This window comes from Chaetura pelagica, unplaced genomic scaffold, assembly GCF_000747805.2.
Source record: "Chaetura pelagica isolate M959 unplaced genomic scaffold, ChaPel_1.0 scaffold112, whole genome shotgun sequence".
NCBI lineage: Eukaryota > Metazoa > Chordata > Aves > Apodiformes > Apodidae > Chaetura > Chaetura pelagica.
Window position 1 is genome coordinate 3,343,945 of NW_009952798.1, and position 20,400 is coordinate 3,364,344.

At 49.9% G+C, this 20,400-nt stretch overlaps 1 protein-coding gene across 1 annotated transcript in view; it reads right to left on the minus strand.

The window, feature by feature from the left end:
* The window catches only part of CDH23 (cadherin-related 23), a 188,905-nt gene that overhangs the window by 139,540 nt on the left and 28,965 nt on the right, over positions 1-20,400 (minus strand). Inside the window, exons 3-5 of the mRNA XM_009994895.1 lie at positions 17,449-17,591; positions 14,567-14,614; positions 14,300-14,392 (exon numbers count right to left, since the gene is read on the minus strand). Coding sequence (XP_009993197.1) covers positions 14,300-14,392; positions 14,567-14,614; positions 17,449-17,591 — 284 coding nt within the window. The remainder of the gene's footprint in view (positions 1-14,299; positions 14,393-14,566; positions 14,615-17,448; positions 17,592-20,400) is intronic.

Genomic DNA, 20,400 nt, shown 5'->3' on the forward strand with positions numbered 1-20,400 from the left:
AGGAATGCCCAAGTCAGGCCTCATCTCCAGGAAAACAGTGAGATGGCCACCTTCTGCATCATGGAAGAGCTAAAGGACCAATGCTACCACAACAGAAGATAGGGACAGTACATCCACTGGCCACAGCCTCTGCTCTTATTTGAAACCTCAAAACCAGCTATATCAAAAGCACTGCCTGACAGACCCTGGTTACCTGCTCCACAGCTCTCACCATTCATCCTTCATACACTTAGAAGTTTAGCCAGCAGGTTCTGTGTGCCCAAAGAGCCACTTTTGAGAGATGGGCAAACCCAGCTGAGCCTGGGCATCCATCTTTCATCCCCACAATGCAAGAAGAGCATTTTTACCTCTTCATTTTCTGTTAATGTTGGTTGCTCACTATCTTTCCACAGAGTTCCCCAGCCTTCATGTCAGCTGCTAACTCATCCCTCCTCCCAGAAGTGAGATGGGTGGCTACAAAGCCCAGGTTTGTCACCAGCCAAAGGAATCCTCTAGAAAGCAAACCTGCAGGAGAGAGATAAGCAGCATCTCCTCTGCTCATCAGAACTCAGGGAAAAGACCAAAACAAATACTAATGAGAGGCACTTAGCTCTGCCTGTTCAACAATCAATAATGCACGACAAGGAACACAATCGGGCTGTGCACCTCTCACCACTGCTGTGCTGGAGGTCCAAAAAGAGAGAGGTCTTCTGCTAATGCTCATCCTGACTAGCCAGGTTCTTCTTTCTTTTCACAACACCAGAAACTCCACCCGTCGTGCCACGCCAGTGATTTCTCCACTCCTGGGTGGCGGTTGCACAGTGGGAGTCACAGGGAAGGACGTGGGGCTGCTTGGTGGGGCTCTGCTGGGACATCCTGCAAGGGCAGGGGGAGGACATGACCAGAGAGAGATGTAGGGAGATGCTGCCCAAGCTGCAGGGACCAGTTCAGCAGACCAGTGCCTGCAAGAGATCACAGCTCAGGAACCTGCTTAACTTCCTCTGCGTGTTTCAGGGAAAACCTTCATCTGTCACGAGCTGGGTTTCTCTCCACCTCACCCCCCAATAGGGACCAACTCCTACCCCCACCCACAGGCACTGCAGGGACATGGCTGAGGGGACACAGCTCCCCAGTCTTCCAGCAGGATTCCTAGGCTGGCATTTGAGGGCACTTCAGCAGGTCCCGCGGTGCAGGCTGCGGGAAGAGAATGGCTTTCAGCTCAATTACCCTTCACATTCCAATTCTGTAACGCTCCAGTAAGGCTTTTTCACCAAAACTCCCCCCTCCTCTCCCCCCAAAACAACAACAACAAAAAAAGCCTGCCTGCTGCAGCCCAACCTCAAGTGCAAACATGCAGAAAGGATGTGACTGGCAGCCAACATGAGCCTTGGCTCTCTTGTCCCTGCTACCCACCTTTCCTGGCTCCTTCTTGCTGTTCTTCCAGCCTCTGCTTTGCCTCCTGAGATCCCAAGCCCAAAGCACCAGGCACACAGATATCAGGCTGCTCCCAGTTGCATGTGAGGTGCAAGCAGGGAGCACCATCATTGCTGCTTGGGACAAACCACGGGTCACCAAACACCTCCACAAACACCCCACAAATGCAGGTGAGCACAAGGAGGCCACTTAGGATCTTCTTTTCAGAGGTGCTTGCAACAAAAATGGGGGAAAGGATTCACACAACTAAGCAAAAAACAGGTCTGTCACCCAGAACTGGAGTACCACTTGTGACCAGTTGCCTGCTGGATTTAACTCCATCCACCACAACTCTTTGGGTCTGGGCCAGCCAGCTAGATTTTTTTACCCAGTCCAAGCCATGAGCAGCCAGTTTCTCCAGGACAATGCTGTGGGAAATGGTGTGAAAGGCTTGACTGAAGCTTAGGCAGACAAAATCCACAGCTTCTCCCTCATCCACTGAACCTGTCACCTTGTTACAGAAGGAGATCATGTTAGTCATAGAATCCTAGAATGGTTTGGGTTGGAAGGACCTTAGGATCATCTAGTTCCAACCGCCCTGCATGGGCAGGGACACCTCCCACCAGACCAGGTTGCTTCAAGCCCCATCCAACCTGCTCTTCAACACTTCCAGGGATGGGGAAGCCACAGCTTCTCTAGTCAAGAAGGACCTGTGTTTGGAGGCACAACCTTGCTGAAAAAGCACCACCTGCTCTGTAAAAAAGGGTAGGACTTTTGTTTGAGACCCTGAGAAATGAGGTTGTTGAGGGAAAGCCTTGCAGAGAAGCCCCTCTGTGATATGTGGTGGGACACCAGGCAGACCTGCCCATACCAGGAGGGTGCAGGCTTCCAGCTTTCTCCCAGCCCATGCTCTGAAGCTCAGACCTGAGCAGATATGCTCAGGGGCAACTCTGGAGCTAACCCCCCCAGGGCAAGCAACCCACTCTGATGACACCTGGACTTCAGCTTCGACCCCCATTTATTTTCCTGCTACTTCTAGGAGTGGGGTGAAGAGCCCTGCCGTGGTCCTCGGGGGGTTGCTAACAGAAGGAACAGCCTCTCTTAGCAACATTTCCTTCCCCCAGTGCACAGGTTGCACACAGGCAAACAAAATGCCCACCTGTCCTGCTATTTTGCCAGCCAGATGAAAACCCTGGCGATGCTTCACGGGCCATCAGCTCTGCGCCGCAGCGGAACAGCTTCGTGCTTTAACTCTCTCAAAGCCCATCTCCAAGTGGTTGCTCCAGGGAGCCTGGGCAAGCTGAACAGGCACAGCTGGCCGTCTGCTTCCAGCGTGTTTCACAGAGTGATTTTTTTTTCCAAGTGCTTGGCTCAGTAGCTCCTGATCCGTGCAGGTTTAGGCTCCTCCAAATCGCAGGCGCAGCAGAAATCATTTCCCGCTCTGGGGAACCATCCAACCATTCAGGTGGCTCATCAAGGGCTGGTTATGGTACAAAGCAGAGGCAGGTTCCCCCTTTCTCCAAAGCTGCACTCTTGGTTTACCTCTAAATAAAGGTTTACTAATTAGTGGAAGATATTTACGGCTCCCACTTTTGGTAATGAGCTGAGAAGTCCTGAAAGAACACACTTTGGCTGAACACACCAGCCTGGAGGTTACAAACTCTTTTTTCCTCCTTCAATACCAGTAGGAAGGTAGTGCTGGTGGCCACCCCAGCACAAACAGCCAGACCTCAGATCATCTAAGCAGGAAATGCCTCCAAGCACACACGACCAACCGAGACTCATCAGACATAGACTTGGCAGGAGGTGGCTGACTTAATCAATATCTCTCCTCTTCTCCCTTCCCTCCTTCCCATTACCCTTTCAAGTTTGATTTACAATCGTGGGCCAAGCCTAGCTGGAAGTTATCAACATGAGGAGGCCCACAAGAAAGCTGGGGAAGAACTTTTTACAAGGGCATGGTGTGATAGAACAAGGGGGAACAGTTTCAAAGTGGGAGAGGGGAGATTAAGACAAGATAATGGGGACAAAATTCTTTGCTGGGAGGGTGGTGAGACCCTGTCCCAGGTTGCCCAGGAAAGCTGTAGCTGCCCCATCCCTGGCAGTGTTGAAGGGCAGGTTGGATGGGGCTTGGAGCAACCTGGGCTGGTGGGAGGTGTCCCTGCCCATGCAGGGGGGTTGGAACTGGATGATCTTTAAGGACCTGCCAACCCAAACCAGTGTGTGATTCGATGCTATGACAGAAACCAAGGCAGATTTGAAAAAGATGGAGGCTGTTGGTGTAACCAACACTTGAGTTCCCTGGAGATGGGTGAGCTGTGGCCAAATACATCACACCTGCACCCCAGCAACACCCCCCACACCCAGACCACTCTGAATAAGTTCAGTTCCTAGAAAGTGGGACAAAAAAACCCTCCTGTCCCATACCAGGTGAAAGCCACCAGCTCCCTCCTTCTGCCCATGCAGGCTTCCAGCTTTCTCCCAGCCCATGCTCTGAAGCTCAGACCTGAGCAGATATGCTCAGGGGCAACTCTGGAGCTAACCCCCCCAGGGCAAGCAACCCACTCTGATGACACCTGGACTTCAGCTTCGACCCCCATTTATTTTCCTGCTACTTCTAGGAGTGGGGTGAAGAGCCCTGCCGTGGTCCTCGGGGGGTTGCTAACAGAAGGAACAGCCTCTCTTAGCAACATTTCCTTCCCCCAGTGCACAGGTTGCACACAGGCAAACAAAATGCCCACCTGTCCTGCTATTTTGCCAGCCAGATGAAAACCCTGGCGATGCTTCACGGGCCATCAGCTCTGCGCCGCAGCGGAACAGCTTCGTGCTTTAACTCTCTCAAAGCCCATCTCCAAGTGGTTGCTCCAGGGAGCCTGGGCAAGCTGAACAGGCACAGCTGGCCGTCTGCTTCCAGCGTGTTTCACAGAGTGATTTTTTTTTCCAAGTGCTTGGCTCAGTAGCTCCTGATCCGTGCAGGTTTAGGCTCCTCCAAATCGCAGGCGCAGCAGAAATCGTTTCCCGCTCTGGGGAAACATCCAACCATTCAGGTGGCTCATCAAGGGCTGGTTATGGTACAAAGCAGAGGCAGGTTCCCCCTTTCTCCAAAGCTGCACTCTTGGTTTACCTCTAAATAAAGGTTTACTAATTAGTGGAAGATATTTACGGCTCCCACTTTTGGTAATGAGCTGAGAAGTCCTGAAAGAACACACTTTGGCTGAACACACCAGCCTGGAGGTTACAAACTCTTTTTTCCTCCTTCAATACCAGTAGGAAGGTAGTGCTGGTGGCCACCCCAGCACAAACAGCCAGACCTCAGATCATCTAAGCAGGAAATGCCTCCAAGCACACACGACCAACCGAGACTCATCAGACATAGACTTGGCAGGAGGTGGCTGACTTAATCAATATCTCTCCTCTTCTCCCTTCCCTCCTTCCCATTACCCTTTCAAGTTTGATTTACAATCGTGGGCCAAGCCTAGCTGGAAGTTATCAACATGAGGAGGCCCACAAGAAAGCTGGGGAAGAACTTTTTACAAGGGCATGGTGTGATAGAACAAGGGGGAACAGTTTCAAAGTGGGAGAGGGGAGATTAAGACAAGATAATGGGGACAAAATTCTTTGCTGGGAGGGTGGTGAGACCCTGTCCCAGGTTGCCCAGGGAAGCTGTAGCTGCCCCATCCCTGGCAGTGTTGAAGGGCAGGTTGGATGGGGCTTGGAGCAACCTGGGCTGGTGGGAGGTGTCCCTGCCCATGCAGGGGGGTTGGAACTGGATGATCTTTAAGGACCTGCCAACCCAAACCAGTGTGTGATTCGATGCTATGACAGAAACCAAGGCAGATTTGAAAAAGATGGAGGCTGTTGGTGTAACCAACACTTGAGTTCCCTGGAGATGGGTGAGCTGTGGCCAAATACATCACACCTGCACCCCAGCAACACCCCCCACACCCAGACCACTCTGAATAAGTTCAGTTCCTAGAAAGTGGGACAAAAAAACCCTCCTGTCCCATACCAGGTGAAAGCCACCAGCTCCCTCCTTCTGCCCATGCACCTCTTCACACTTGGCTGCATTATCTGGGGAGGCTTTAGGAGTGGGAGCTGGCTCCGTGGCTGTGTCCAGACCCTTTGCAGACACGTGCAAGAGGATGTGCTCACAAAACAGCCTTGTGAGCTGCTCATGCTGAAAGAAGAAGAGCAGAGCCTGACATTTTGGAGAGCAAAGCAGAGCAGCAGAAACGCAGCAGGAGCCGGGGAAGGGGCGGCAGGGAGGAGAGAGAACGGCAGCAGCCAACTGGGCCAAGCTCATTTAGGGCATGTTTGCTCCTTTTTTTGGCTGCTCAGAAGGGAGTGGGGTCCCCGTGGCAAGATGCTGGTGGTGGAGCTGAGCCCTGGAGGTGCCCAGCAGCTCAGCATCCCAGCCAAGCCTTCCCAAAACCCACCAAACCCACCTCCACCTGGATTCAGTTGGCATTGTCGTTCAGAGAAAAAAAATAACACAAGCTTTTCAAATCTCCTGTAAAACCAAAACCTGGAAGCTCAAAAACTTGGGTTTGCTGTTTCTTTTTTTTCCCCCCAAACCAAAATTGCTTGGAACCCCGTGCTCAAGTTTTCCTGCTCTCCTCATTATTCACACTAAGAGAATCAATCAACCACATTTTATGTTTCAATAGCAATTAATGGTCACAATACCAACTGAGACTTTCTCCTGGATCAAATTTCTCTCATTTGTAAGGAAAAGAGTTTGATACAAACCAGTTCAGCTCACACATAAATATTTTAAAAATATAGAGAGAGGCTGATTGACTTGATTATTTTATCACAAAGTATGACCAGCAGGAGAAAGCTTATTATACATGACTGTCACTGACACATTACAAACTAATAAAACACAAAAGGCAATTCTGAAACAGAAATTGGAACGAATCTATTGCAAGAGTGATTTTTATTGTTCTTCTGAAACTCCATTTCTGCCCAACTTTGCTGTCAAAATGGCAAGGTTTTTTTTTTTCCCCTCAATATTTCCATCTTAATTAAAACCAGTGGGTTTGATTGAACAAAACAAATCATCATCATAGTAATAAAAAGGTTTGGGGAGCCTGTTCTGCCAGCTCGAGTTGCACCTTCCCTAGCTGCTCTGATGCTAACACATGCTCACCTCCCTGGTCTGCTGCTGAGCCCCATCATTTCAGGTTGAAAAGAGCCTAAATCAGCAGCACTGGGCCTCCATCCCTGTCCCCCTGCCCTGTAGGACCTTCTTAATTTAGGTGGCAGCACTGAAAAAGGTGCCTGAAACAACCAAGTACATGATCATGTGGGTAAAAACAGAACTGTGGGTGTCTTCTGCACCGAGCACAGTTGCTACCCATGTGCTGCCTTGGCAGCCCCCAGATGTGTTAATAAAGCTTTTTAGGGCCAGGCACTCTCCTGCTGCTGACCTAAAAGATGATGGACAGAGAGGGAGGCAAACGAAACGGGGATGCAAAGGGAGGAGAAGCAGCTTTTTCTGGCTGGCGTGAGATAATAAGTTAGATCCCAGGCTGCTGGGAGAAGAGCATAAGCAGAGGAGAGAGAGATAAAACAAAACTAATTGCTAACAGGTCACATTCATTAGCTCCTGGCTCCTCTGCCTGGTTCTGGCATCAGAGAGCCCTTCCTCCTGCAGGGGACAAGGAAGAGACCTTGAAGCCATCTGCTGTCCAGATGTGTAAGTGTAATTATACTGAAAGGGCTGGGCTTGAAAGCCCCAGTCTCTCAACAAAGAGAAGACTTCTGGCCCAAGCCTGACCTGCTCCTGCAGCACAAGGTGCTGCAGGACCACAAGCCACCACCTCTGATTGTGGAGGAAGCCTCTCCAGCCTGAGCAACCTGGGGGCTCGTTGCCAGGTGGGGCCGAGGGGACCCCCAGGAGCCACCATCCCTCAGCATTGGCCATCCCCAGCTCAGACAGTGTCCTGACCTCAGGGAAGGGTCTGGGAAGGACACCCACAATGACCTCAGAGCTTTGAAAGCCAGCAAGGGACAGACAGATCCTGGGTCTCAGCACCCATACAAAGAAACTCCTCGAGAGCACCCAAGAGCTTCCCTGCACCGCAGGGCTGCTCAGGGAGGGAGGATGCTTTTCCTTCTCCCCTTTTCTTCCAAGAGATGATTTGTCTAAGCTGCCTTTCCTCTCTTTGTCTGGATGCTTCTTGCTCAAAGGATCTATCTATATGCTTTTTCCTCCTCTACCCCCAGACTATTTCTTTGCCTCTGTGCATCTTCTTTTCCCAGCACGACGGCTCCTAATTGCTGGCTGCCCCACCTTAGCTTTCCCTTCAGCTCCAAATCTGCTGTTTTCTCCCCTTTCTGCATTCCCTTGTCCCCTTCATCACTTTGCTGGTCAGTACACTACAGCTATTTCTCTTTCTCAGGCTGCCCTCCCTCCTTGCTGCAGTATCCTTCCAGAAAGAGCCCAAGTTTTGCCTGGTGGAAATGACTGTTATCTCCAGGACACTTTACACATTATTTCCACACCATTTGGAGTTTTCCGCCCCAGTAGCTTCTGTTGTGTCTCTCATTTCTGCTCCTCGGGCACGTGCTTTAAAGAACCAAGGTCTCCTATTCAGACAAGTGACAGGACCACCAGAAGTGGAGACTTACTTTCTCCCTAGGACGTCACTAAAGACCCGTTGATGTTCTCCATCTGGCATCACTGGTATATGCACCAGGGAAAAAAGTTGACCTTCAGAGGGAAGGATGCTTCCAGGTTTGACCACCTGCTTCATCACCACCCAGTGGTGGTGGGTGCAAGGAAAGGAGAGGCCTCCACAAGCCTCCCAGCCCCATGCAACTCCCTGGATCCAACATCACTCAAATCTTCCACGTCTCATCTCTATCAGCAAGTGATAGGACAAGAAAAAAACAGCTGTACCTGGGGAGGTTTAAATTGGATATCAGGAACAATTTATCCACTGAAAGGGTTGTCAGGCCCTGGCACAGGCTGCCCAGGGCAGTGGTGGAGTCCCCATCCCTGGAGGGGTTTAAAAACCATGTAAAGATACGTTTGAACATTCAGTCTTCCTGAGCAAGACAGAAATAACCCCATCTTGGTGGATCATGTGGGCTGGGTGAGGAGTGGAGAGGCATGATTTCTTTGAGGGGTACCTAGTGATTACAGAGCAGATGAAACCCTCTCAGAAGGATTATCTCATCCAGCTAAGAGATGGCTTTTTAATAGATGGACAGTACACCTGCACTTAAGCCTATTGAAGGGGAGGCACATCCTTCACACCATGTCTCTGCTTCCACGGGTTTGCCAGGCTAAGTTGGAAAGTAATTAAGGGTTGCTCAAAAAAAGTAAAAACCCAAACAACAAACAGAAACCAAACAAAAACAACCCAGAAAAACAATAAACCCTAAATCTGGAAAGGAGAAACATCAACACAAACACAGAGGGACCAGACAGAGGCTGGTTTTGAAACCCAGCAGCAAAAAACCACAATTAAGAACGAGGATGTTGAGGAAGTTTGGTCCATGTTTCACCTGCTGCAGATGGTTGCCACACACCTGGGCCATCAAGACATCCTTGCTGCAGTGAGCACCAGTCAAAGCCTCACCTCCCACTTCTCCAACAAGCACCAGAGGTGAGACATCACCCTTGGTGTCCCCAGCACCAGCCACACAAACGGGGTGCCAGGGTGGAGGGGAGGAGAAGATGCTTCCTACCCAGGAAAAAGAACCTGCTTCCTTCTGGCCAACTCTGTTCAATGAACACAGCTTGAATAATTCTCTCATTAGTTGGCTGCATTTAAAAACCAACTCAACAAAACCAAATAAAAAGCACCAAAAAAAACCCCAATAAAACCCACCAGAAATAAATAAATTGGTAACATTTCATCTGAAGTGCTGCAGAGGAGTTGGATACACTGGCAAATTTTGTGTGCACAAAGGTGGCAGAAGGAGGGGAAAGGCTGGATTTGGTGGCTTAGGTATTCATTGTAAATGATTTGTGCTGCTCTAAAATCCCTACAGAAGCATAAGGGCAGGAAGAGGAGGAAAACAGTGAGCAGGGGGTAAAAAAAATGAATAAAATAAAGAAGAGGGAAAAAAATAAGAGAAGAAAGCAGCCAGCAATGATTACAGGCCATTTTGAAACGTAGCAGGAACATCTTTCTTATCAGTTCTGTGATCACCTCCTTCAATTTCAAGGCTCTTTATTTAAAGGAAGGGGAAAAAACACAAACACAAAAGGTGTCTGGGAGTGTGCAAGGGAATGGCTAATGGAGCTGGAGCAGGAGCTGGGGCACTGCAGCTGCTTTGTATGCACAGGGTCAGGCCTCTGAACCACTGACAACTGGTTCTAAGAGCCCCCAAAGCCTCCCGGGCAGGATATCAGGGGAAACTGATTGAATTCCTGACATTATTACTGTTAAGACAAAATAATCATTTTAATTAAACTGAGGGCTTTCTCTGATCCTCCCTGTCCCAGTTCACCATCCAACATGGTCTGGTTCCAGGCTGTGTAATGGGACAGGGCAGTGACAGGTCCCTCCTTTCTCGCCCCCTCCCCATCAAACACCTTTCAGTGCAATTTAAAAAAACAACAACTAACAACCACACCATAAAAGCCACTGTTTCACCATCACATTAAGAGTGGGAATAGTGACCAGCAGCTGCTGAAGGCTCAATCCTGACGGCTACTCCCTGAGCAGAAGGGACTGTTGATGATGGTGAGTGCCTGTCTGCCTCCCAGTTAAAATAAACCAGTAAACCAGGGCTGAGTTCAGCAGATGTGACAGATGCAAACTGGACTGGAGTTGCCTAACTGGGCTGTAGCTACCTGACCAATGCTGCCCAGAAACTCTCTTTTTGAGACTCCTTTCCTACAGCCCTGCCTTTTACTAGTACTTGTTTGAACTCAAGATGAGATCAGCATGTTCCTAGCGCAGATCTTGGTGGTTACAGATGCAGTGGGTGCCTTCTGAAAACAGAGCCCCGTGGTAATTAATATCTCCTGTCAAGCTACAGATGCTTCTTTTGTGGTGCAACTGCTGTCTTGTGAAAGGCTGGGGTGCTAACTATGGCTTTAGAAATCCCTCAGTGTGTTAACTAACGTGAGAAGCAAGATGGGGAGGACACCAAAGGAGAGAAAACCCCATTGGAAACCTCCTGAGGGAACATACAGCAAAGAAACCAATAATCAAGTCACCTTTCTGCCAACACGTGAAGACTGACAATGCTCTGGAGTCGAGAGAAGAAGGCCAGGGATTGTCTGAACTCAATCAACAAGCTCAGGATGCTGGGGGGGCTACACCAGCTCTTTGTGAGAAGGTAGCTAGACTTGCTTGATGCACCAAACAGCAGCCTCAACCTGTTAGGAACTCCGCAGGGCCCAAGATGTGGTCCTGCAGATGCTGTAGCACCTGGAAGAGGCAGCCACAGAAGAGGGGTTTGCAGAGCCAAGCCTTCCGAGCAGAAGTGTCAAGGATATCCACTCCAAAGGAAACAGGAAGGCTGCTTTTCCCAGAAGGTCTCCTACTTGGACGTTGGGACAGGAAAGCCCAGCTGCCACCTATGGGAACAGCCCACCCCAAACACCACACCAGGTACCACAAAACCAACATGGGGCTGGGGCTTCGCTCGCTCACATCACATAAACCTGTTGAACTGTCAAAATCCAACCAGAGCGAGTTCCCCACAGATCCAGTCAAACGGAAAAAGAGATTAGAGGAAGCAAATTGGACTTGTCAGAAGCTGAGGCACCACCAAGCAGCCTGCCACGGGCTCGGCCATCATCTTTCCCAATTTAAAAAACAAACCTAGAGACTCCTGGAGACGTCAGACCCCAGGGCTCGGTGAGGACGAGGAGGATAAAAAAGGAGCAGGGTGAAAGAGGTGTAGTGCAAGGGAGGCATCCAAGAGGAGAAGCAACCCTGAAGGTCAGAGGAGCAAGCACACGAGCAGCTAACTAATGTACCACAGCAGCACGACGGGGGCAACAGACACAGGCACACACGTCCAAGCGAACTGGAAAGCCATAAAAGTCTATTACAGCAAATCAAACAGCAGCCAGCATGACAGCCATTAGCCCGCAATGAATACACGAGAACTTAATGAGCTCTGTCGAGGCCAGCTTGGTGAGTCAAGTTGCCAATTCTAGCAGGATTCCCCTTCTCTTCCCAGCCTGGGAAGTCGCCCGCGCTGCCTCGTTGCCTCCTGACAAGCAGAGCACAGGCTGCCCTTGCCCAGACAGCACGGACCATTACGCCCGAGCCAAGTCCCTCTCCTGCCACTTGGGCTGTTATTCCAGGCAGGTGCCAGGGACATGATTAAGACACGACGAGTGTGGAGGAGCAGCAGCAGCTCAACACATGAACCATCCCCCGCCTGTCTATTCAAAGCTGCCGTGATCTGGAGGAGCCCCTGGCATCCTCTCCCCCCGCCCCACCTCACACTAGAGAGGAATCACAGTGCCCAAATAAATCCCCATTCTCGGATCAAGCAGACTGTGGAAAACGCCAGGACGGGTATTTAGAGGCAGTATTGTTTTTAAAGGTCAGTTTACTTCATGTTCCATTTATTTATGCACACTCTTCTTTTGACTTTCCTAGTGCCACACGATAGTGGGGAGGTTTAAATAGCCTTGCTGGTGCTGCTCCATTAGCTAGGACAACTGCAAATCGATACATCCATTTATCTCAAAATTAAAAAGAGAAAAACCCTCATTAGCTGCCAATTCTGCACAGAGCCAGCTCGTGCAAAGCTCCACTAGCACTTCTGCTAGTCTATTCTCTGTCCCCAAGCTCTAGCCCCTCTTTATTCATTAGCTACACCTCCTTCTGCTTGGGCTGGGTGGTCCTAGAGCCAGATTTTGCTCCTCATGCCCTCGCTGTTCACCCTGGCCTAAGCTGTTCAGAGCATGATCTGGGGACACTGTCATCCCCTGCCATAAGCAGGGGTTCCCTGAGCTTCAGCTGGATCAGAGAGGTGTCCCCTGGCTCTGGGGAACTCAGCTTCTGAAAGCACACCTCCATGCTTTGGGAACTTGCATTCAAGGAACGCAGACCACCCGTGGCCCAAGCAAGAGGGCATCTCTTCCTTGAGAGCTTTGCCAGCACACACTGAGTAAGTTCACTGCTCACATCTCCTGTGGGTCCTCCTTAGGTGGTGGGACCCCATCCCTTGCTCTCACAGTGCCTGACAAGGACAGGCTGTCTCCCCAGCAGAAGAGCAGCAGTGGCTCCAACCTGCTGGCTGAGCACCGAGTTTGTGGCTCATTACCTCCGATTGGTGCCCTTGGTTAAAGATCATGGGCAGAAACTGGAAACTGGCACACGGTGCCTTATAATTAGATTAGGCCAACCTCCAGAAGAGCACAGCTCTGAAGGCCAAGCAGCAGAGGGGGTGTGCAGGGGGAAGCCCCGTGCTTGCTACACCCCAAACAGTTCGTGTAGGAAATCCCCCCTGTGAGAGCCGTGGCTCGTGGGCACAACAGTGTGACATGTGAGGGGGAGGCTCTGGGGTTCAGCCTCTTCTTTGCTTGTTGTCCCTCAGTTCCCCTTCCTTGGCCAGCCTCCATTTCCCAAACCAGCACTAGAGCTTTGCCCTCCCTGCCCTTCAGGCAGGACTGGACACAGAAACCCACTTCCCATCTCTCCACCCATCGGCTTCCAGAGGTCCAGGCAGAAGGGTTAAGAGCAAGGAGCAGCTCGTGCAGGTTTTGCTGAGCCATTTCTGCACCATTTGTGCTTTCAAGAGGAGAAGAAATGACTCTGAGCCAGTGTCATTCTCAAAGGGAGGTTTCAGATGTCTTGGCGTAAAGATGAGACTAAAACTCCCGGCTCATACATCACAAGCAACTTAATGAAGAAACCTCATCCTCACAGCAGAGGAACAAGGAAAGATCAAAGCCCAGCTCGGCAGGGCACCAGCAGGCAGCATATTAAATAAACCAGTGTAACACAATCGTTTGTACCTCTCGATTACTGAGGACTGCTTGATTTCACACACACAGATGCACGCTTGACCTCATCCACACCCTCGAGGTCTGCTCTACGAAAACCAGGCTTACCCTGGCACCAGGGTGCAAGAGGGAGAGGTTTCCTCCACAGCAGGATATGAAATGCACCACTAATCCCTTATTTCAAATATAATACCCCAACCTTATCCTCCTAACACCAGCAGCCTGTTTTCAACTACACAACTTCAAGTCTAAATTCGCATCAGATCTGTTAAGTCCTTGACATCTTTCTGCCCAGCTGAGCTCTAGGTGCAGAAGGTTTCCCTGATGGTATGGCAAGGTGTCACCTCCACTGCCAGCACTGAGAGAGAGTGGCAGAAGGTTGTGGAAACTCCCTGCTTGGAAGATAGTGGACACTTGGCTGAATAAAGCCCTGAGCAACTTGATCTAACATGAAAATTCTCTCTGCTTTAGTGGGAGCTCAGGCCAGATGGTGGTTTCTTCCAACCTGCTTTAATCCCAGGACATAATGGGACAATTTCTGCTACAGAAGAGTTTAAGGAAACCACCAGCAAGGGCAGAAGCCTTTGGGCAAGACTACCAGAAATCTGCTGTTTGGGGAAACACTCAGTCCTGTCTCAGGTCACCTCTGTAACAAGATCTGCACATCCCCCCGGCTCAGAGGCAGAGAAAAAGAAACAAGTTCCCATTTGGGGCTCTTTTCCACCTTTACACTTGTCACAGGAAAGACAACACCAAGGCTGCAAAGATTCTAGACTCCAAACCTCCTCTTCCTCCTGCCAACCACCCAAAATGCCATCTCTTGGCTTCTGCCCATTTTCAGGTGCCGACAACTTCCAGAGCTTTAATCCTCCCCCCATCCCAGCCACTGTGAGAGTCCAGGGCAGAAAGCTCATCCCATATTTTGGTGACCCAGGGAAGAGCCAGCAGCCAGGCAGTGAGCATCCCTACCTCTGGGATGCGGACGCTGTAGGGCTGGTTGTGGAACCGTGGGGCGTTGTCATTCACATCTCCCACTTGGATGTTCACGCTCCCTTTGATCACCTGCAGCCAAGGAGGGTGACAAGGCTCAGGATTTCAAACCTCAAGCAACCCCGTGGCTGCTTGGTGCTGATGGCCAGGGATAGCCTTGCTCTCCAGACACACACACCCCCTCCCGCTCCAGCAGCCCACCCCTCCACCCGCCCCGCAGACCATGAAATGAGAAGTCACACTTACCCCTTGGCTGTCACTGACGGAAAATTCCACCGTGAATTCCGACTTAGTCTGAAAGGGAAGGATGAGAAAAACATAGAATTAAAGATCCCATGGTGTTTATCTGCAGGTGGCAGGCTGGGGACTTTTAGCCAATATTATTACATGCAAAAATGCTTTCAGGACCTTCAAGAAGAGCTGGGGCACTGGAGTGCAATTCCCTGTGTGAAGGAAAAAATGCTGAGAAATATCCCTGCCAGCAGGGTATTCCATAGGCATGAAGAGCTGCTCTGCCCTGGGAGGGTGAAGGGACTAAGGAGGTAACTCCCTGAGCAGCAGCTGAGTGTTTGAACAGACAACTAGGCTGAAGGAGATGAGAAGACCCTTGTGGTTTAATCTTCTGGTCAAACCAGCAGAGAAAAGCAGGTTTCCACCCATGGTCTGCTCTGACCTGGCACCATCTCTGGCTGCAAGACACCAGGACAGTGCAAAAAGAGAAGGAAGTCCAAAGAAGTTTTTGGTTGAGGTGTCAGCACAACAGAATCCCACTGAGGGTACCTAAATCTTGCTGCTGCTTTCCCAACTTACTTGCCGTGCAGCAGTTCTTAGGATATTACACACTGGGATAACCCTCTAGTCAGAAAATCCCCCTCCAAAAAAATACCTGTGCAATCTCCTCTGCCCTTCCTTACTTTAACTAACTAAACACATTAGTCTTAAATGGCAAACATATTTATGTCACTGGGGTGAGGGACAAGTGGGAAAGAGGTGATTATTTTGGTGTCAGGGCAGGAAGATACTGCTGGTGGAGGCAGATCTGCTCTTCCTGACCTTTGTTTTCACTCCCATTTTACCATGGGATGCTGCAAGGACTGGGACCACCACACCTAGCTGGTACCTGGGCACCAGTTTGTGTTCCAGTTCCCCCAGTCCCAGCAATCCCTTCCTCCTCCAACATTCCCTTCCCACCCCTGCCTGAGCTGCTAGAGCTCAGCAACCTGGTGTTTCCAGAGCATCGAGCAAGAAAGGCTGGAAAGCAAGCTTGAAATGGCTCTCCAGGCTGCAGATCTGGCTGATTTATTCCTAATAAGAATGGCTCAGGGACAGGCTCCAGCCACTGGCACCCAAAGCAAGATCTCTGCTTGCACCAGGGTAGCGGTTCATCTTAGAGAAGGGTTTGAGGAACAGCTCACCAGGCCCTTCTGTGCAAATTCTCCATCCTACAGCTGGGAAATCCCACCTAAGAGAGGCTTTCCTAGATCCTGCCCCCAGGGATTTCAACTTGAAGAGCTGAAATCTCAACAGAGATCCCTCTGCTCCTGCTGACATCCCACCTTGCTGCAGCAGGATCTTTCACCCCAGCTTCCCCCCTGCCCATCAGTGCCACTGCAGGGGACAAAATGGCAGGGGAGAAAGGCAAGACAGGAGAGAAGAAACAGCCTGTTGAGCATTTAAGTTTTAAAAACTCAATAAAATAATCAGATAAAGCTGCCACGTGTTAACTTCTGTCTCCACCCTTCATTTTAGCACTTAACTTCTTCATCTCAGGGCTTGTCTTTTTTTGAAAAGTCTTTTTCCCTTCTAATCTTTGTGGGAGTGAAAAAAATCTTCCTAAAATTGTTTTGCCTCTATACATCTGCTCCTCTTCCTGGTTTTCTCTGTTTTCCCTTTCTGTGCGTCATTTCCCTTTCTATGACTCTTTCTTTTCCTCCTCCGTTGTGCAAGAATGGACCTCTTGCTTCTCCTTTCCCCACCACTTTTCTGGTATGGCATCCTCACCCCTGACTTCCATCCAAGGCCAGTGTTCTCTCTTCCTGCTTGTTCTCCACTACCTCCATCCCTTCTCTCCCACCACCAGAAATTGTCATTTACACCTGAGGTGTGTCCATGGGTTTTATCCTCACAACTTGGTTGCTGGCAAAATAAAGATTAAACACAGACAACAGGAGCACAGGGGAAATCATGCACATTCATCACATAACTTAGTGTTTCCTCCAAGCTCCTGAGCTACCCCTTGCTCCAGGAATGTGGAAAGGGCCAGGGCTCTTGTAAAACAGGCACCTGGGTGGGATCCCACCTTTGCACACCAAAGCTACCATGAAAGAGTGAGGGGTGAAACAACTCTGAGGCCAAAATCCCTCTGAATGTAGCATCCAGCAGTCTGAATGCACAAGATTATGAGAAGTCATTATGAGATGGGATAAGCAGGGATACCTCACATCTCTTCTCACACTGTTTTAAATAGTGGAAGATTAAGTAAGAATATAAGTTTAAAAGAGAGAGCCTGGGAATGTCCCTGAATGTCTGAGCATCTGCTCTTTGAAAATCATTTCCATTTCTTATTTTCTTCACTTCTGAACTTGCAAATATCGTTCAGGGATCCAGGAAAACCAACAAGCCAGATAGAACCAGAACACTCTGCTTGTTCTCCATGTCCCTTCTGAGCTGGGGACAGTGAGAGAGTGGCTAGGGACAGACCTTGATGGGGACACACCTGGATTTCCCACTCCCCATGGGAACACCACCCAGGCTCCGTCTCAGCTGCCACAATAGGTGGAAAGAATCACAGGGTCACCGACTGGGTTGGGTTGGAAGGGACCTTATAAAAACATCTAGATCTGATCCCCTGTGATGGCAGAGATACCTCCAGCTAGACCAGGTTGCTCCAAGCCCCATCCAATCTGCTCTTGAATATTTCCAGGGATGGAGCAGCCACAGCTTCTCTGGGCAGCCTGTTCCAGTGTTTCCATCACCCTCACGGTGAAGAATTTCCTCCTGACGTCTCACCTAAATCTCCCCTCTTCCAGTTTTAGAGCCCTTCCCCCTTGTCCCATCGAGGTCAGATAGGAGAGCCACCATTTCTGGGAGTGGAGATGGCTTTTCCCTTCAGCAGAAAGAAGCATTACCTCTCTGTCCAGGGGCTGCCTGAGCCAGACAACCCCAGTCTCGCTCTCCACCGCGAAGAACCGACTGGCCTCCTCCCCAACCACACCATAGACCAGAGGGTCATTGTCCAGGTCCCTGGCCAGCAACTGGGTCACCGAGGAACCTGGGAGAGAAAGAGAGGAGAGAAACCATGAGCAAAGCAGGGCAGAGAGCAAGAAATCCTGAAAACATTCAGCTTGTCAGGGAACACAGTTCTTCTGCCCTTCCTCTCTTCAGTCATCCACGTTTTTCCTTATGGTGTTACCTCAAGCAGCAAGAAGACTCGAGCTGTGCATGGTCTCACTGTTCTCTCCACTATAGACAAAAATGAATCACAGCTCCTTTCCTCCCTCACCCTCATCACAGAACAAAGTCACATTAGCTCAGCATGACCACCTTGGGCACAAGAGAGAGTAAAGGACCCCGTGTCCCTGCTGGGTCAGTGCCTACCAGCCTCCCTCACGCTCCACCACCACCAGATATTACAACATCTCCAGGTCAAAAGCAAACAGTCCTGAGGCCAAGAGCATGGATGTGATGCTCACAGGTGCCTGGAGGCTCAGGGATTTGGTAGGGCCTGAAGCTGCAGGCCTGGGGTTTGTTTTAGCCATGGCAGCTGCAGCAAGTGCTGGGCTTTCAAGGCATTCATGAAGCCCACACACCTAGAGAGCATAACAGATGCTGGGACAAATCCATCACTACCTTCTGCCAAATCACATTTGGAACCATCTTCTGCAGCATCCTGAATACCCCAGCCATCAGAGACCTTGCTCAGCCATCCCTCAGGAGCATGCAATGGCAAATGTCTCCTCCTGACTGCACCCAAGAGGCAACTCAGACTCTCCCAAGTTGCTGCACAGGAGCCACCTGTCCTGTTTGTGAACTTCTGCTGGGCTTCTGCTCTGAAAGCAAAGGATTGTCATCACCCTGGGATCCTCATTTCAGCCCCATAAAAGTCTCCACAAATCATTTTGGGTCATGGTGTGCCAACCATGGCAGGATGCCTGTCCCTCACCCAGCCTCTCTCAGTCCTCTCCTCTGCAGGAGAAGGGAGAAGCTGGTGAATGAAGATAAGACCACCTGGCTCCAAGAATGGGAGGAGATAACCCTTGTGTGAGCCATCTTTGGCAGCAGGAAAGCACCCCACAAGATCAAGTTGTCTGGCTGAGGAGAAGAGATGCCAACATTTCATCCAACCCGGGAAGAGGAGAAAAGCTCTGGTAGACTGAAGGGTGAAGATGGTGGATCAGCTGGGCAAGCAGAGAGACCCAGACAATTACCAACCAGTTGGCCTGACATCAATCACAGCTGAAATATTGGGGGAAAAAAAGCTGATATGAGATTCCATTAATAAAGAATTAAATGATAGGAACATAATTAATGCCACTCGACACGACTGCCTGGAAAATAGGCCTTGTCAAACAAACCTGATTTCATTCTTTGGTGAGATTAGAGTTTTGTCAGATAAAGGTAAGAGTGAAGAAATAATAGACTGCCTGACTTTCTGATTAAAAAGGTAGTTCTGTACAAAATTGACAATGATCACTGGAGAGATCATTGGCTCCAAGGCCACCCGCAAGTGCAGAGGGCAGGACACCCTGGTGTGACATCCAACTGTGATCTGTACAAACTCAGGTGGCAAGATGGCAAATCTTGGGAGGAACCAGCAGCCAGGTGAAGCATTTGGGAACCTGGGCTTGTTTGGGGTAAACCTCTGTTTAGATTTTGCTCCAGACAGCCTCAAGAAAGGCTGGTGGAGCACAGCTGAGGGTCCAAGCATGCAAGGAGCTCTTCCCACGCTATGGTTGGAAAAGCTGCAGAGCAATTTTGGCACTTGGAGGAGCAACTTCAGGGATCCACACAGTCAGTTCTACCAAGAGTGCAATTCTGCAAGCTGCTCAGGACTTCAGGGCTGGGTGCAAGAGGACACCACAAACATTCCAGAGCTAGCTAAAAGAGCTCTGCACTTCACAAGGGCTGTACAAGCTTGAACTGCTTCACTCATGCCAAAGAAGAGTGAGATGACTTCTCAAGGACATCCATGATGAGGACAAAATGTAAGACTTAAGATGAGCAAAAAAGCAGAGCAAGACTCAAGAGTCCAAACCTAGACAAATTTATATTAGGAGGAGGAATGTAAGTTATTTTAAAAGGAGCAACTACAATTAATCATGGGAGGGGGAATGATTCCTCCCACTGACACTGAGGCAAGTGCCAGGTCACGATCAAAGATCTTTTGGACAAAGACCTGAAAGCAAGACTCCTTCTTGAAACCACAGTGATTAGGCAGTTCAACTGCAACATTTCCATCTCTTCAGTGAAGCCAACACTGGTGATACAAAGTTTACTGATACTTTCTCAGGGCCTTGACAGGAAACAAGCTGCCAGGGTGGTTTTATTTGGGAGGACATCTGAATCCATCCTTAGCAAAGGGTTCTTTGCCCCAGGAAAGAAGCCAGACAGTGACTGTCCCCGTGACAGCAAAAGCCAGTAACTAGGACAAGACAAATCCAGGGCCACGCCCCTCCATTCTCCTAAATTTAATGGGAGAAACAGGCTTATCCCTTTTACATCTCATTCAAAAACCCAGCACCGATTAGGGATCTGCAGTTCCCCCCCGGAACCTGAAACTCTTTCAACTCCAAAAGGTCTCGGCCTCATCTCAGTGGAAGGAAAATGATCTTAAAAACCCTGCTGAATGGGAAAACTGTGCCCCAGCCTGTTCTAATCATCGTTGCATTCATGGCTTGTGTGCTGCAAACCCACTTGCACAACAAATAATTAATAAATCAGCAGCAAACCAGCACTTAACTCTTTGCTGTTGCTTTGTGTCATAGCTGCCTCCCACTGCCAGGCCATTTAGTTCCTAAATTCAGGATAGCCTGGGGAACAAGGCAAGGCAGAGGGCACCAGCACACCCACATTTCTCATTC